A 17,139-nucleotide genomic window follows, 5' to 3' on the forward strand; every position below is an offset into this window, starting at 1 on the left:
GTGGCTCTGTACTGTGCCGACGTGCTCTCCCGTGGGAGAGTAGCGCGAATTCACACCATATGTTGTGATTAAAAGTAATATAACACATCTCAATAAAATACAACTGAAAACATAATATAGCAAAGCAAACGCAGACTGAAATGTTCGACTGCTCCTTTCACCAAATCCACTGGCCTGAGCGGCAATTTGCGCTGCTGACACAAATTTTTGTAGTTCACAAAGAGGCTTGTGATGGCATGTTAACACTCGTTCAGATATTATCCACCTTGGTCACTAGTATATGTTCTACGACTGAAGGGAATGCTCAACTACACATCAGATGATCATGTCGATTCATCGTGCAGAAACAGTATTTTTCCTAGAAGTGATATATTCTGAGACCTTTACTCTTCCCGAGACAAAATAGCGTGAGAAGTGAGAGGATGGAATGGTGGTTCATTTACTATTTCTTCAACAAATTGCACACTTCGCTCTCTGATTGCTAAAAGAACCACCACCTATTTAAAGCGGTACCATATATATGGCTATGAATAAGAATAGTCATATCAGACCAGCATTAACAAAATTTTAACTTGATTTTCTTTTTCAATAAACTGCGCAAACGAATCTCCCTCACTCACCCCCTTTACACCCCCCCTCTCTTTGACATTGCTAAAAGTGAACAATGTAATGCAAGTAGAACCATATTTGGCTACGAACATGAACAGATCTAGATCAGCTAAAACAATTCACTTTATTATATCAACAAATTGCAGAAAAAAAATCTTACTTTTAGTAATCTTCATATACATAATACATATATATCTCAAATTGCAGAAAAAAATCTTTTAGTAATCTTCATATACATAATACATATATATATATATCAACAAATTGCAGAAAAAAATCTTTTAGTAATCATATATCTATCTATCTATATATATAGAGAGAGACGTATATGCATAGGCCTCCGTCGGTCAGTGTTGACCATGGATAAATCCTGGATCGAATGTGCCCTTCTGGTACAGCGCTGCCTGTGGCTGAACAGGCCAAACTATCTCTCTCCATACATACATGCGTGCGTGCGTGCGTGCGTGTGTGTTCCTAAGGTAGCTTAAACTATGTGGAAAGATCTGTGTGGTTATTACATATTTTAATTTGACTAATGTTTGCTATCGGATTATCATGTTCAATCTACCCCTACCGCCCTTCATCTTTTTTCTCCTGTGTCAGTCCATCCCCTCTGTGTCTCCATATTTATAATAGGGTGAGTTTTATCATAAATCTTTTGAATCAGACCCTTTAATATGCCATAGAATCCCAATTCCATGTAATATGATATCCATACCATGCCATACCCATACTACACATATATGACGGTGTATAATTTTCTCCTCGCGTTTTCAAAGAGACTGACCCGGCTTGCCCCAGGTGTGGTGCTGTTAACCTCAAATGTTGCCGTTATCCTCGAAAAACTGTTGAACTGCACGAATCGTTTATCTAAATAATGAGGAATCAATGTAGAACTGACCGGCACGTCTCATTTGTTCTAAAAATATAAACGCAACGAAACTGAGCAAAATAATTTTGAATTTAAAAAACAAAACCTCAGTGGAGACTACCAGAAGAAAATATGCACTCCCGGCTGGCACCGCGTACCCGTGCTAATTATTATGATTCATTTATTTCAATTTAGATTAGTATTGTTTTAGAAAATATTCATATAAGTATTTTTCTATAATTTGAAAAAATCTCATTTATTTACTTGTATTTGTGGGGTTTTTTTTATATCAATTTCATCAACTAATTAATCAATTTTATCATCTATTTTTTAATTTCTTATTTTCCTTCATTTTGTCTTGTACTTTCCCTCAGGGTCTGAACTCATCTGAACTTTCCTGCCTGAGTGCAGAACGCTCAAATTTACTTGACACTCATCTCTTGAATAGATCTCTCAGTTCAACGGATGAGAATCTGATCCGTCTCTTCCATGGAATATTTTGAACGAGTGCTGACGACAAAGACTATTGCAATGGCATTTAACGTCACTCGGCAGAGAACTGTGCGGGGATCCGATATTATTTCTGTCCGCAATTTAAGATAACATCAGTTCGAGGATAACGACACCACACCCGGGTGTACTGCGCACACTTTCATGGACGGGTAAGGTCTGGGGTCCACTGGTCACGCAGCTTAAATCAACACTGGAATTTGCGCGCATTTTGTGTCGTCACTTGTCAATGACCTCCATGCGATGACATGTCGCCATGGAAACGTTTTCAAACAATGCCAGCTTGAGCTTCACTGAATACAACGAGCTCGAAAAAGCAGTTCAATGTGCAGCTATTCTCAATTGCGGTCGATGCGGTGTTCTACCGTTGAATAGAACATAAAACAGAACACAATAATATACTCCATCTGCATGAACTTACAGAGAGAGAGAGAGAGAGAGAGAGATGAGTCAAATGAGTCTTATTTTGTCCAGGTTGGATATCACCGGGGAAAAAAACTCGGAATTGTTTTGTCTCCAGTGAAGTGAGGGGGGAAAAACACGCCACTTCACCCAGAGTCCATGCAGTTGCACAAGCAACCTGGCTGCGTGAAGTTTTCTTAGTGTTAGGAATTTTCCCACGTCTGAGCTAATTCCATCGAACCCCCCCCACCCCCCCACACAACCCCTTAACGTCTGACGCCAGCCTACGCAAAGTAACTCAACCCAGACTCAGGCACCAAAAGGCATCAGATGGAGCAAAACGTAAGTGGCACTGACAGTCATGGAGGCAAGGTGATATGTCACGTGACCTGCACGTGAACAGTCTTCCACTTCTGTCCAAGTGTCTGTGTCTGTCAGACCTTTTTCTGTCATGTTTTGTTTGTTTGAATCTTGTTTAGTAATACTGGCAAATTTTTATCACGCTACTTTACTGGTGAGAATCAGAATGACCATCGTTTTGTCTTCTTTGAATGGTTGAAAATCCTCTCGTCAAGGCATTTCATGGCAGAAAAGTAGTTAACCAGTACTTTTCCTCATCAAATTGTTCCATTTTTTGTGTGGTTGACAGATTTCCATTTTATCGAGTGATGGCACTGTGTACAAACTGTACATCGCTGATGACAACAGTGGACAGTCCACTGCACTGAAATTTGGTGTGACGCCTGGCCTGTTCAGTCTTCGAACATCCAGATCAAGAACATACAGCAAACGCTGGTTCGGTCTGCTAGGTACTGCTGGGTACCTCTGTGTGTGGGATGTCTCTCCAGGTACTGCTATGTACCTTCAGGCTGAGATGTCAGTCTCTCCGGGGAATGTCGAGCACGAAACGTATGGTTTTCAACAGACTGAAACCTATCGATTCAAACTCATGACAGCCATGTAGTCACAGAGAAAATCTGCCTCCTTGAATGTATTCTCCAAAATATTTTGCTTCTGCGCGGATATACACACATTCATTTAAACAGTTCCCTCGGTAGGCATACTGGCTTTGTCACAAAGATTTAAACAGTTCCTTCGGTAGGCATACTGGCTTTGTCACAAAGTGAGGACATCTTTTAGTCTGGGGTTTTCGCAGAACTCAGACAACACAGAGAAGCAACGCCTCCTCACAACGTATTCAATTACGATCGGTAACGCCTTAGTCACTGACTTAAAACAAGGTAGGTTTTTTGCTTGCTTTTGTCATATAGATCGGGTTAGATGTGTGGGTTTGCCATCTAATATTTCATGTCAGAAGATGGTAGACTGAACAGTCATGAATCCCTAAGTGTACGCTTTCAATCATGGATGTATGAGGACATACGTACAACTGTGAAATACAGTTGCTTTGTAATGAAATTGTGTGGGACAGAAGTAGTCTACGAGGCGCGCGCGCGCGCACATACACACACACACACACATATATATATATATATATATATATATATATATGTACACACACACGCCTGCGCGCGCGTTGAAAGACTGTGTTGCAATGGCAGCTAACTTTGCTCAACATACGTGTGTGCATGTTTTCGAGTCATGTTTTCACTCTTTCCATTTTCTTTTCTCCACATCTGCCAGTATGTCTCCCCCTCTCCCTCTCTCCGGCAGAACCCACACAGAAACTGACAATACAAAATATATCCCAACAAAACAGATGACACTGTGACCATGAACGTTTACATAACACACTGTAATACATCAACAAGAACAGCACCATAACCGAGTTCAAACACTGCACATTGAGCAAATCCGTTTGTCACACGGTTGTGTGATACACTTCCCCCCAGAGCCTCGTGTCAAACACCATTCAACACGCCAACCAACAGGGTGACCCCACCACGAGGCACGTGCAAAGCGGACGGAGAGGTCACCAGGGAAAGCAGGGGTCCCGGCAGTAACGGACGTAAGTCTCCAACCGTCCACTGCTTACTTCCATCAGGGCTGTGTACGTCGTCGCCTGCAGGTCACAGAAAATGTGTGGTGTGATGGAAACGTGGCCACGTGGTCATAAAAAAAAGAAAAAAAAAAGGATAAGACAGACAGTTAATAAAATAGAACAAAGGCAAAACAGCCTTAGTATAATGTGTGCGTTAACAGACATGCGTGCACGCAAAACGTTGCGTTGCTTACTCATTTTGCTCGTGAAATTCGAATTCTGTGATTCCTGTTATTTAATGACTTAAGCCTATTACTTGCGTGCGTACGTGTGCGCGCGTGTTTATATATCTGTACGCGTGCGCGCGTGTGTGCGTGCGTGCGTGTGTGTGGTGTCCGTACATGAGAAAGTTAACACAGGAAGTAGGAGGAAGTCTGGCATGTATTCCTGCTTTGATATGCAGGCGAGGTAGCGAGGGTAAAGGCATACAGCTAGCTGGAGACAGGTGAGAGTAATCAGTGAGGGACTGACAGTGTACCTTGTTGAGCACTGGCTGTGTAGACAAGACGTTGTAGAGCCCAGCAAATCCGATTTCCTGCAACACAGTGTATCAGGAGAAAAACACCGAACCATAGCAGTTTTTTTTCCACACAGCCTTTAATTACTAAAGGTGCACATCGTGAAAAGAAACCCTTGTCCAATAGATGTGTAACAGGGCCGACAACTAGAAAGTTAAAAAAAAAAAAGTTTGAACACGGTGATTACGCCTAACTGGTGACTGCAGCCAAACAGGTCATTCTAACCGTTTGTGCTATCACACATACCACCACACGCGTGGAATTATGAGGTTTTCCTTGGATTTATATTCTTTCCTTGGATTTATATCCGATCTTACACACACCACCGCCATCACTACCCCTTTCACACACACAAACACTAGCCTACTCACCAGCATAAACACGTACAAACGAAGACACACACATACAAACCCACTCGTACACTCTCAACGTGTCACCAGAACCACGAAAATAATTAAGGGTAAAAGAACAGCACACATGAAAAAAAAAATCGGCCTCTGAATCAGCAGTATCTGTAACACACGCGCACACACACACACACAAACTCTCTCCCTCCCACTTCTCTCCATCACGCACCTGCTTGGTGATGTTCTTCAGACAGGACACAGCAGGGGAGCGACGGTCATCCAGGAAGAAGGGTGTTGTCCAGTGGTCATAGGAGGTCTGCACGATGAACCAGGGGTGGTCAGCGACACTGGACATCTGCAGCACGTCGCCCGGTGCTTGCTGGGAACGGGTGATGATCACGGCCTGGTCGTCCACATGCATCGCGGGGGGATGGGTCAGTGAGTTGGCGGGACAGAGATGAGCATCCATCATCAACGTAACTTGTGCACTGCCACTGCTCCATTGCACTGCCACTGTTTTATACTATCGCATTGCACTGCCACTGTTTTATAGTATTACATTGCACTGCCACTGTTTTATAATTATTATCACATTGCACTGCCACTGTTTTATAATTATCACATTGCACTGCCACTGTTTTATAGTATCACATTGCACCACTGTTTTTTTTATTATCACATTGCACTGCCACTGTTCTAACTTCTATATTACTATCACATTGCACTGCCACTGTTTTATAATTATTATCACATTGCACTGCCACTGTTTTATAGTATCACATTGCACCACTGTTTTTTTAATTATCACATTGCACTGCCACTGTTCTATGATTATTATCACCTTGCACTGCCACTTCTATATTGCTACCTTGCACTGCCGCTGTTCCATATCACCTTGCACTGCCCCTGTTCTAATTGCTATCACACTGCACTGCCACAGTTCTATATCAGTATTACCATATTGCGCTGCTACTGTTCTATATTGTCATCACATTGCACAGCCACTGCTCTATATAACCACATTGCAATATTTCCGTTCTATATCACCACATTGCGCTGCCACTGTTCTATATCACCACATTGCACTGCCACTGTTCTGTATTATTGTCACATCGCATTGCCACATTTCTGTGTTATCGCATTGCAGTGCCACTGTTCTATATCATGTAATACTGCCACGTTTTTATATCATCACGTCTATGGCAGAGCTATTGAACAGCACCCTACAAAGGTAAACCACTAACAAAACGTGCGCCATACTCCGTCCACACCCCTACACCCCTCCAGCTGCACGGAAGCACAAACTACTGTCCTGCCTCCTATAATCCTAGATGACAGTAATGCTGTTGTCTTATTTCAGTTTGATGTGCTGGGAGGGCGCGGAGGACGGAGGTCAAACCAACCAGAGCTGCTGACCGGACTACGGGCGTGCATGCTGAACACACGCTGGCGAGCTCAGAAAAAAAAGTTCAAACTGAGTCAAAGCAGCGAAGGGACATAATCTTTGTTGTTTACAGATTCTAACATTGCAGAATTACCTCCCTGTTATGATCGACAACATCCAGATCGAAACTGGCTTCGTGGGTTCTTACCCCCCTCCCACCCATTCTCTTTCTCCGTGTGTGTGTGTGTGTGTGTGTGCGTGCGCGTGTGTTGTGTTTGCGTGTGCTAGTACTTGTGGGTGTGCGCGTGTGTGCATGTATGCGTGTGTCGAAAGCACGAATACGCGTGTCTCCAATGTCAAAGCAAACAATGCGGGCAAGAAAACCACTAAACCGCTAAACCACAGTGGCGGCTGGCCAGACGACTGAGTCCAGGATTCGTACGATCAGACAAACGCTTTGGTCTGCAGCCAAGCCAACTGTCCTGGGCTGAAAACGTCGCTAGGCATACTACGAAAACAAAAACACATGAAAACCGGAACAAATAGGGTACAGCTTTATCACAGCAGCATAATACGCCTCAGGCATGGGACATTCTATCACGGTTCTCTACAGAAAACATTTCATACACCTCGGAGACCTGTAAAACACTTTAAACACAGGACAGCAGAGCATAAATATGGGCTTTTACAGACACAGCGCTAAGAAGAACCCACTCTGGACGTTAAAAAATACACCTCAACACCTCAAACCCCTAAAGGATTTTTAGATGCTGCAGTTCCAAAACAACGAAGACACCCCCAAAAAAACAACAACACACACACAGAGTTGAATAGATCAGGAAGGCATAACATGAGAGGGTTGAGACAAAGACAAAACACAAATAAGCCGATAAACAGAAGCAAGGACGATCTTTCTAGCACTGAAAATTTCCAGGTGGGGATACTATTCCTGAAAGGGCTCGAAAAGAAAGTGAAACTGATCGGTGGCATTTTCACCCTCGGCTCCTCATGCATGTATATGAATCATACATCCGTGTACGACAAATCTCATCTAATATTTCGTAAGTAAGGTTTCTGGCTGGTGCACAGTTTAGAGAAAAGCATGTAATCGTGGAGAATGCATGGAGATCCTGAATTTCCCACGGAAGAGCTGCAGAAAGGGGTTGACGAAGACCACGTATGAAACAGACGTGGTAGAACAAAGACGATAGTCATGTTTTCAAAAACCCTTCCCCACTGTCGCTAACCATTTTATCAAGAATCGAACTCACACACCGCCTCGATCCCCCCGGACTCACCTGGTCGACACAGCGGGCAGCCCCCAGTACGAAGTAGACTGGGGCCAGGAGGGGGGTGGTGTTGAGAAGGGTGAGGGCCTGTCCATAGCTGGTGGCGTTCTCCATGACGGACCGGGTCAGGAAGCCCATCCACTGGCCCCGGCGGTACCCCATCAGCCACTTCAACACCCCTGGACACCGACCACCACCACTCCACTCCATCACCATGCCACATTCCTCAGGCCTCCGTGTGTGTTAACGTACACAGACAGGAACACAGACAGGGAGGGAGTGAAGGAAGGGGAGGGAGGGAGGAAAAGAGTGGGAGGGAGGGAGGAAAAGAGTGGGAGGGAGGTAGAGAGGGAGAGAAAGGAAAGGAGAAAGGGACAAAGAGGGGGAGGAGAGAAAAAAGAAAAAAATCTGTACGTCATTAGTATCATACAAGGGTGCATATGGTATTTAGATTTAAGTGAACGTTCTACTCGTATTCACTGATGAACACAGATTTTAAAAACGGACACTATTTTCCTTTTGTTTCTCAATGATTGGTTCATAGGAGAGAGAGACAGACAGACAGAGGGAGAGAGAGCTACAGTGTGATACGTGAGTGAAGCGGGGGGGGTGGGGGTGAGGGGTGTGGGGGTCATAACTCACCCAGAAAACCAGTCTTCCAGCTGAACCTGGCGTTCAACGTCAATGAGAACTGTTTCTGCAACGAACCAGTGAAACCAGCTCGGTCATCATCTTATAATTCTAGGTTTTTTTGTTTTGTCCTTTTTGGTCATGCACAGTACTGAGCTGAGGGGTGGAAGGGGGGTGGGTGGACAGGAGATGGTGCTGAGGAATAGGGAAGAGTGTATAGAGCTGGAGACGGCGGCAGGAGAGGGGCATGGGCAATTGTTATGAGGGTAGGCTATATGTACGGGTGCCTTGTTTTTATGCTGGTGCTTGCACTGTCTCTCAGCCCGTCATGTGAATTCCCCTGTTCGGTTCGAGAAATACCAAAACTCGCCTCTTCCATTCTGCTTACAACGACAAAGGCGCTTCTGTATCTTCCACTGGTTGTGTGTGTGTGTGTGTGTGTGTGTGTGTGTGTGTGTGTGTGTGTGTGTGTGTGTGTGAGCGTTTTTTCCCCCCGTGTTTATGCGCGCGCACATTTTGGTGTGGTATTTAAAACGCTTTGGCATAAAATTTCAGTGGCACATTTATATGCACGCAGAGGCAAGACCAGAAAGTGGGAGCGAAAAACACATGAGCAAGTCCAAAAGGTGGAAAGGGAGAGAGAGAGAGCGAGACAGCGAGCGTGACACACACACACACAAACACAGAGAAAGAGAGAGAGAGAGAGAGGGGGGCAGACAGGCACACAGAGAGAGACACACACACAGACAGGCAGAATCAAGGAACGGAGAGAGCTAACCGGCTTGATGGCAGTCAAAATACCGACGTATCCGGCAAAACTGACACTCTGGAACACCGTCTTTCCGCCCCGCCGGAAGTCCAAGTTGATCACCATAGGGCGCAGCGCCTCAGTCACGGGCCACGTCTTGTTCTGCACGTCCCACCTGACAGTGTCGCCGCCAGTTCAGTTTCACGCATCTTCGTGTGGGTCTTCACTTCCTCATGTGCACACCCTCCCTTCCAATCCCCATACCCCCGTCTTCCAAGTCCTCTTGCTATCACACGTGGGTTACTCTTAAACCTATGCTTTGAAAAAAGAGCATTTCTTATACACGTCCAATCAAAACTAACAAAAAGGGTATATATTTGTATGTAAAAATAAAGAGTATATATTATCAACTTGCATTTCCGCAAATACTCCTCTAACACAGGCAGTCTACTCACCCCACAAAAGCTCCAGTATCCAGGTTCCGGGCGTGGACAAGGTTACCTGAAACGAGCGTTCACACCAGTTTCTTGCATCCAGATATGCGTTAGGTACGTTTCAATACATTTTTATAAAATTCTAATCAATTTAACGTTCTAGGCATCATCACAGCCAACATTCGCAAATGGAATCTAGTGAATCGGGTCCAGTTGAGCTGTGAATCGTTCGTAAGAATATTGTTGCCTTTACATTCGGGTCACTGCAAGAAAGTTTCTCTTCATGAGTGGAATGCCGATTTACATTTTGATAAAGCTTTGAGAGGAAGTGGGGCTCACCGCGTGTTGTGTCGTGCGTGTGCGTGTGTGCGCGCGCGTGTTTGTGTGTGTTGCACGCGCGCGCCAAGTACGCATTAAAAAATACTGTGCTCCTTTTGCATGGCTGTAACTTTTTATCTATATTATGTTTGTAGGATGATTAAATTGTCATATAATGTAAAATATGGAAATATGAAAAGACCAAAAGCACGTTTAAAAAAGATAAAGGAAAAAAAAAAATCACCACCACTAGAGCGATCTTGTCACACTTCTAAGCCCTATTAGAATTTTAGAACAAATAACCGATACCCTGACGGTTTGAACAGTTTTTTTTTTAAAGGATAAGGCTGACTTACCGTTGCGATCCTCTGCCAGAATGGAGGTGCACAGAGAGGTCAGCTCGTAGATCACATTGGACAGTGCTATTTCACCTGCAAAACACGCGTTTCTTGCTGACAGTCAATGGCCGAAAATCTTGATATGTACTACGACCGATCTCTTTGGACAGTCGAATGAAATGCTGAAAGGAGCAAAGGACGAGGGGGCAGAGGTTAAGGAGGGAGGATAGGTGGGTAGTGGGTGAGTTGAGACCTGACACGAAAGGTCTGAAAGTGAAAAGGTCTTGTTGCTCTCGCCAAGTTGTAATAAAAAAAAAAAAAGGTTTTCGAGAAGAATGTTATGGCAACTGAAGCTCTAATATTTCCTGCAAATATTTTGAACTTCAGAAACCTATTGTATTATTTACGCAACGAAGGGGGGAACTGTTTACACAATATTAAGTTTCATTGCTTTAGATTTGTTGTTTCACATTTTAGTTTGGGTACAGTGTTCACATTTTGTATTGGACTGGTGTGTCACTGAGGGTTTCATGCTTCAAAGTACAGAGGTGGCCTAGTAGTAACGTGTTCGCTTAAGAAGCAAGAATGTGCACGATCATCTTCGTTCGTGGGCTGCAACTCCCACGTTCACTAGTATGTACACGAGTGGGCTTTTACGTATATGACCGTTTTTAGCCTGTCATGTAGGCAGCCATACTCCGTTTTCGGGGATGGTGCAGGATCGAATCCCAAACTCTCCAGAATTTTCTCCCCCTCACCTACACTGAGTGATGGTCTAGCCTGGACGCCAGTAATTCAATTAAGACGATAAATCGAGGTCCCCTGTGCAACATGCACTTAGTGCATGGAAAAGAACTCACGGCAACAAAATGGTTATCCCTGGCTAAATTGTGTAGAAAAACCTACTTTGTAAGTAAAACAAATGCATTTGCAGACATAGGAAATGTGGCGCTGAACTGTGGCGACGGGGAGAGCACACATAAATCCGTGACCAAAAAAACTGCAAGAAGTCTCTCGGTGACGCGGTGGAAGACAGACAACCACGATACTGCAAGTTTAATGAGTCAAGCTCATCAGCACCATCTTCCTAGACCCGCTCTCTCCTTTCTGATGCTTCAAACTGGCGCTTCAGAGCTTCACGTTGTTGTGCTCATGGAGACGTTTCTAGGCTGTGACAGACTCGACAGGCGGTCACTCGATACTGAGCGACAAAAAAGTGGTACAATGGGTTTAATGAACTATTGGCGGACGCCCTTAAGGTCAATTTGTTCAGGGCTTTTGGGCTTGAGAGCGACAAACAGTGGTTCAGTCGTTTTGAAAGCTTTCTCTCCCTCCTGTCTTTCAGTTTATGCTGACCTTTCGAATCAAAGGTGGCCTACTATGTTGCCACTGTTTCAAACTAAAATACTGAAATGCAATCGTAGAGCTTGATCAAAATTAAGAGTATAATAATGCAAGTTTATGTTTTTGTCTGTCTCAAGACGAGTGATAAGTGTATTAAGTCGTGCAATAAGGTCTGATTTAAACAAAAAATGTTTTATTTCCACACGAAATCTATATACACAGAAAGAAAATATTGCTCGTTTCCCAAGGGTTCTCAGTGACGTGGACCAATACAAAACGGGAGGTGAAACCAATAAAGGCGAATACCGGGCATGCAATACTATAACTGCCCCTCCCCCTCCCATCCACCCGCACCCTAAAAACACATCCAGTTTTTAACTATCAGCCAGTCGTCCTCTGTTGTGAGTCTGGTTAAAGTTCGGTGAGAAAACATGCTGACAGAATGCATTTCAACTCCACTGAAATATTAACATGTGATGAGACAATGGGGACGATTGAGAGAAGGGTGCGGGCGGGCGAGAGAGAGAGAGAGAGAGAGAGAGAGAGAGAGAGAGTGTGTGTGTGTTTGGGGGGTTATCTTACCCAAATCTAATCCAGAATAATACGAAATTCCACGGATTTCTTGAGCGAACGGATAGGGCAGAGTACTCTCCACGATATCCTGAAATCATAACTAGGACCAAGGTAAACATGCGATGAAAAAATCGAGAATGGACAACAACAACAACAACAAAAAGCGAGGCAAGGAGATAATTTCAAAAAACGCTGACATCGCCCTAGATCACAACCATCACAAGCAATTAATCTCAGAAGGGGGGAGAGAGAGAGAGAGACAGAGACAGAAGAGGCCGGATGAGGCATGACAGTCATGACAGGGGGGTGAAGGGAGTTGTGCACAAGCAATGGCAGCATGAAAATTAGGCAGGACTGGTGTGAGGGGTATGTGTAACTCAACTCACCCCGAATATGCTCACCAATGTGATTATGTCTTCGGCGTGGCTGCTGATGTCACGCAGTAAGCTCTTGAACGTGTTCAGGAATGTGGCAATCTTCAACACATCAGTGGTTGTTGGAAAAAAAGAACAAAAGAAAGAAAGGTTTGATCGTCGTATCTGTAGTCATTCAGGCCAAAGAGGCCCGGCTCCTGCTAGTACTGAAAACTTCTACATACATATGATTTGACTGACCAAAACATTGCTCACCACCACCACCACCACCTCCCTACCAACCCTCTCCCCCTTCCTCCACACAAAGGTAAACGTCATAAACACATTACTGGCAATGTAAATTATCCGACCCGATTTGCGCAACAACGATCACAATGAGAATAATAATAATTTTAAAAAAAATAATGATAAAAGTAATCATCATTGTTAGCTTGCTCATGCTTAGGAAAATATAGGGTGAACACTCAACTTTTTAGTATGATGTTGATACGAATCTTATTTTAGCGCTTATCCTTGGTTATATACCAAGCTCTAAGCGCTTTACAAACACGGAATCAATTTTGCACAACAGGCTGCCTACCTGAGTAGAGCAGACACTGCTGCCACTAGGCGCTCGTCATTCTTATCATAAGTCACTAGACGAAGAAATGTCTACTCATCCATCTTCACTTAATCACTTTGATTGCTCACTATACCTCAACTGACCTGCACTTTATAGGCGATGGCCACGTCCTTCCAACGCTCATCGGGCTCCAGGTCAAGGTTGATGGTGAACCATGGGACGCTGGGACTGTCCAAAATACCCCCACCCCCCAAAAAACAAAACAAAACAAAACAAAACCAACAACAACAAAACAACCCCAAAACAAGCAAACAAAAAACAAAAACACACACACACACACAAAACAAAAACAAAAAAGCAAACACACACACACACAGATATATATATATATATATATATATATATATATATATATATATATATATATATATATATATACAGCATCACGCAAACACTATCATTTCTTAACACATACATTCGTTTTCGTTTCAATGAATGGATACATAATTATAGGCAAATTTTGGTGGGTTGCCATAAGCAGTTTAAAAAAAAATCCTTTCTGAGCATTATTCGTAACACAAACACACACACCTTTCTATGCACCCCACCCCCTCTCAAAGACGAAGATGTATTTAGTAAGGAATGTCAGTGGTACAGAAAAGATGTGTGTCCAGGGACTGTTAAACGTCGAATGTCGCAAAGGCGAAGCAGACAGACAGGAGGCGGAGGGGGAAGAGAGAAAGGGGGAGAGAGGGTGGGGTGAGAGAAAAGAGGCGATGAGGAATAGCAATGTAGACAGGTAAGGTAGGTTAGACAGATCAGAAAGTAGGTTTTGGAGAGAGGGAGGGTGAGACAGGAAAGGATAAAGACAGTGGCCAAATACAAACTGGCCTACCTGCACTGTTTTAAATTTCATGTGACTCACCCTGATTTTGGTGGGTAGGCATCCTTCACACAGTCACCCTCGAAATGCTGAAAACCAAACAGCGAACTAATACTTCGAGGACGTGAATCAAAACGTTTCAACAGTAGCTGTAAACACCAGCAAACCAAGGGGGAAGAAAGAAAAAAAGTTATAAAAACGCTTCAGACATTTAATTTCAGTTGTGGGGGAGATTGTCATTTGCAACCCCTTGTGTAGTCATAAAAACAATCGAAACAATCTGTATGAGTAAGATGAGTTTTTGGCACTAAATGTTTTCATAAACATAAAAACAGGAAAGTTGATGAAATGAGATCCTGAATTTAGACTGCGATTTTTCTGCTCTCGATGTTGTAGTAATAGTAGAAGTAGCGGCAGCAGCAGTAAAAGTAGCAATGTGGTAGTGTTGGTGGTAGTGAGGTTATGGCAGTAGTAGTAGCAACTGCTGGGTCGACTATTTCAGTTGGCCTCATGGTCATTATCTGCTAAGCAAACATTAGATATTAAAGTAAAAACAGAGAAAAATTTCAATGGACAAATTGGGAATCATTCGACGAACGTTCCATTTCTTTAGCCTAGATCTTTTCATTCAGCTGTATAAAAGCCTCGTGCGACCGATTCTGGAATATGGACACTCGGTATGGCAGTCCCATCACAAGACATGCGCTGAAGTCGAGATGTCCAGCGTAGAGTCAGTAAGCTGTTGGCCTGCATCAAAGATAAACCATATAATGAAAGACTGGCCAACCTGCAATTACCAAGCTTAGAGCACCGAAGAAAATGAGGTGACATGATTGATGTATACAAGTACTAACATGTTTTGTACGATACAGAAAGCCCTCACCGAGCAAAACACCAGTCGGAACATCATGGGGCACTCCCTGAAACTGGTCAAGGTTAGATGCAGGCTCTTTGTACGCAGCTCGTACTTCTCCCTGAGAGTTGTGAACACCTGGAACAGCCTACCTGATGAAGTGGTCACAGCCCCATCAGTTAATAGGTTCAAAAGCAGGCTCGACACTTTTTGGAAAGGCAGTTCAACTGTCTACGATCCACTTTCTTTGTAGGCATTATACTACCCACACATGCCACAGTAACAGTAGGAGCTTATGGACCGTGTAAAGAATTGCCGCTACACACTGATTCTGTCAAATTCAAGTTTTCATTTCAAGTTTGATGACATTCAGCACAGGATGAGTGAGCACTTCGCCTATATCAGTCATGGAAAGATGCAAAATGAAATAATGCTAAGGTTGACGGTTTCCCTCTGATACACGTCGATTCGGCATTTGTCTTCTTTTTTTTTTCTTTTTTCTTTTTTTTTGACAAACAGAATGTGTGTTTCCTGAAACGTTATCCTGAAAAAATTATAAATTCATTCTTCACCAAATATTTCTCATTTTGTTTACTCAACGCCACCGTAATTCATTTCGCATGCATTTGGAAAAAAAAGGGGGAAAAAAAGAAAGAAAAACACCACTTACTTTGTACCCAGCCACAGATATTGTCAGAATCACAAAACAAAGTATCACGGCTTCTCGAATCATTTCAAAGGTCCAATGTATTTTTAACAGAATATTTGAGACAACCGCCCAGGCTCTGCTTCTCTTGTCGTCTGCCCGCTGAGTTCGGAACTAGCATGTGACTAGTCATGTGATTTGGTGAATTTGTTTTCACTGTGCGAGGTTCTCGTGCTTCCCACAATTTTCCTTCGGGATTTTTTTTTTTTCGAAAGAAGACGAGAGCTGGAGAATTCTATAAAAGAACTTAATAAAATTGTGCGCGTTCGTTCACAATATCACACACACACACCCCCGCGCGCGGCAGCGTCGTGGCAGTCTGACAACGAAACGAACGTGATCATTTTCGGAACCGCCCTATTTGTTGGTCACTGGTCTCGAATACTTACAATAGAATAATGTCACACTGATGTGGCATGCATGAGGTATACATGCAAGCACTCAAGGATACATCCATGCACTTAAGGCCTGACAAAGCGTGTTGGGTTATGCTGCTGGTCAGGCATCTACCAAGCAGTTGTGGTGTTGCGTATATGGATTTGTCCGAATGCAGTGACGCCTCCTTGAGAGACTGAAATTGAAACTGATGTGGCGGTGATCATTTATGAGAACACTCTGTCCACGTCCCTCCCCCCTCCTCTCTCCATTATTTGTAAAGAAATTATTTTTATACTTGCTTGGGTTCTTTTCAATAATCCCCATTGCCTTGTTCGCTTGTTTTAATGCATTGTTTATATAGTGTGGATTCTAAAAAGGAAGAATGGATTAAAAAAAAAAGAAAGAAAAAAAAAGAAGAGAAAAGAACACACACAGACACACACACAAAACCCACACCAGTGCTTATCTGTTTCATCTCGAATACACAGAATTTGTCATTGCCAATGTCATTGCGAAGACGCCCTCCATTCGAAACCCGGAAATTCCTGACCCCAGTTCGAGAGCTACTTAACCTTAACAGAAGAAGCTGATTGGTTAACTTCCGATCTTACGGAGATCCGGGAAAGTCGACGCCAGGTTCACGTGACAGCGACTTTAATGATGATGAGCACACACACACACACACACACACACACACACACACATACGCTGAGTCCTTGTGGAGCACGCGGTACTGGTGTGCACATGCCGGCAATGGAATGTTGCTTCAAAATCATTGACGTCATGAACTGGGCTACTAGCACGTGGAACTGGTGATTTGCCAAATTTTCCGAAGTTCACCTGCTTTTTCATATGATTCATTCACAGAGAGAGACACACACACAGAGACAGAGACAGAGAGAGAGAGAGCAAATGTTTATTGCTTATAAGTAAGCAGGCGTGTTATTTCAAGTTGCTGTTGTTGTTGTTTGATTGTTTGTTTTAAAGAAACTGGCTTCAGTATTGGAAATACGTTAAAAAGGTAAATGAAAAAGACCAAAAATGAGTAAAGAACGAAAAAAAGGAC

General features: G+C 43.5%; 1 protein-coding gene across 3 annotated transcripts; it reads right to left on the reverse strand.

Moving 5' to 3' along the window:
• Positions 1-4,129: 4,129 nt before the first annotated feature.
• LOC143299102 (acid ceramidase-like) lies at positions 4,130-16,260 on the reverse strand. Of its 3 annotated transcripts, none has more exons than XM_076612229.1 (13): positions 15,660-16,260; positions 14,179-14,225; positions 13,397-13,481; positions 12,719-12,793; positions 12,327-12,405; positions 10,419-10,493; positions 9,766-9,811; positions 9,341-9,485; positions 8,575-8,629; positions 7,942-8,111; positions 5,489-5,662; positions 4,873-4,929; positions 4,130-4,415 (listed from the first exon to the last, which is right to left on the reverse strand). In XM_076612229.1, exons 1-13 carry the CDS (start codon positions 15,720-15,722, stop codon positions 4,326-4,328), a joined length of 1,161 nt encoding a protein of 386 aa, XP_076468344.1. In that variant the 5' UTR covers positions 15,723-16,260; the 3' UTR covers positions 4,130-4,325. The 3 variants fall into 3 exon arrangements, with proteins under 3 accessions (XP_076468344.1, XP_076468343.1, XP_076468345.1); XM_076612228.1 differs by having other exon boundaries at positions 12,704-12,793; XM_076612230.1 differs by lacking the exon at positions 15,660-16,260 and adding an exon at positions 15,020-15,498 and having other exon boundaries at positions 12,704-12,793.
• Positions 16,261-17,139: the final 879 nt, after the last annotated feature.

Source organism: Babylonia areolata, chromosome 24, assembly GCF_041734735.1.
Source record: "Babylonia areolata isolate BAREFJ2019XMU chromosome 24, ASM4173473v1, whole genome shotgun sequence".
Taxonomy (NCBI): Eukaryota; Metazoa; Mollusca; class Gastropoda; order Neogastropoda; family Buccinidae; genus Babylonia; species Babylonia areolata.

What these genes read in the sequence shown, in the direction of transcription:
- LOC143299102 (XM_076612228.1), bottom strand. Translation starts at nt 15,722, where the DNA reads ATGATTCGAGAAGCCGTGATACTTTGTTTTGTGATTCTGACAATATCT. An exon ending in GCCTACCCACCAAAATCAGG is followed by an intron (nt 13,482 to 14,178) that starts GTGAGTCACATG and finishes TATTTTGGACAG; the next exon opens with TCCCAGCGTCCCATGGTTCA. An exon ending in TTTTGACTGCCATCAAGCCG is followed by an intron (nt 8,630 to 9,340) that starts GTTAGCTCTCTC and finishes GGTTCGTTGCAG; the next exon opens with AAACAGTTCTCATTGACGTT.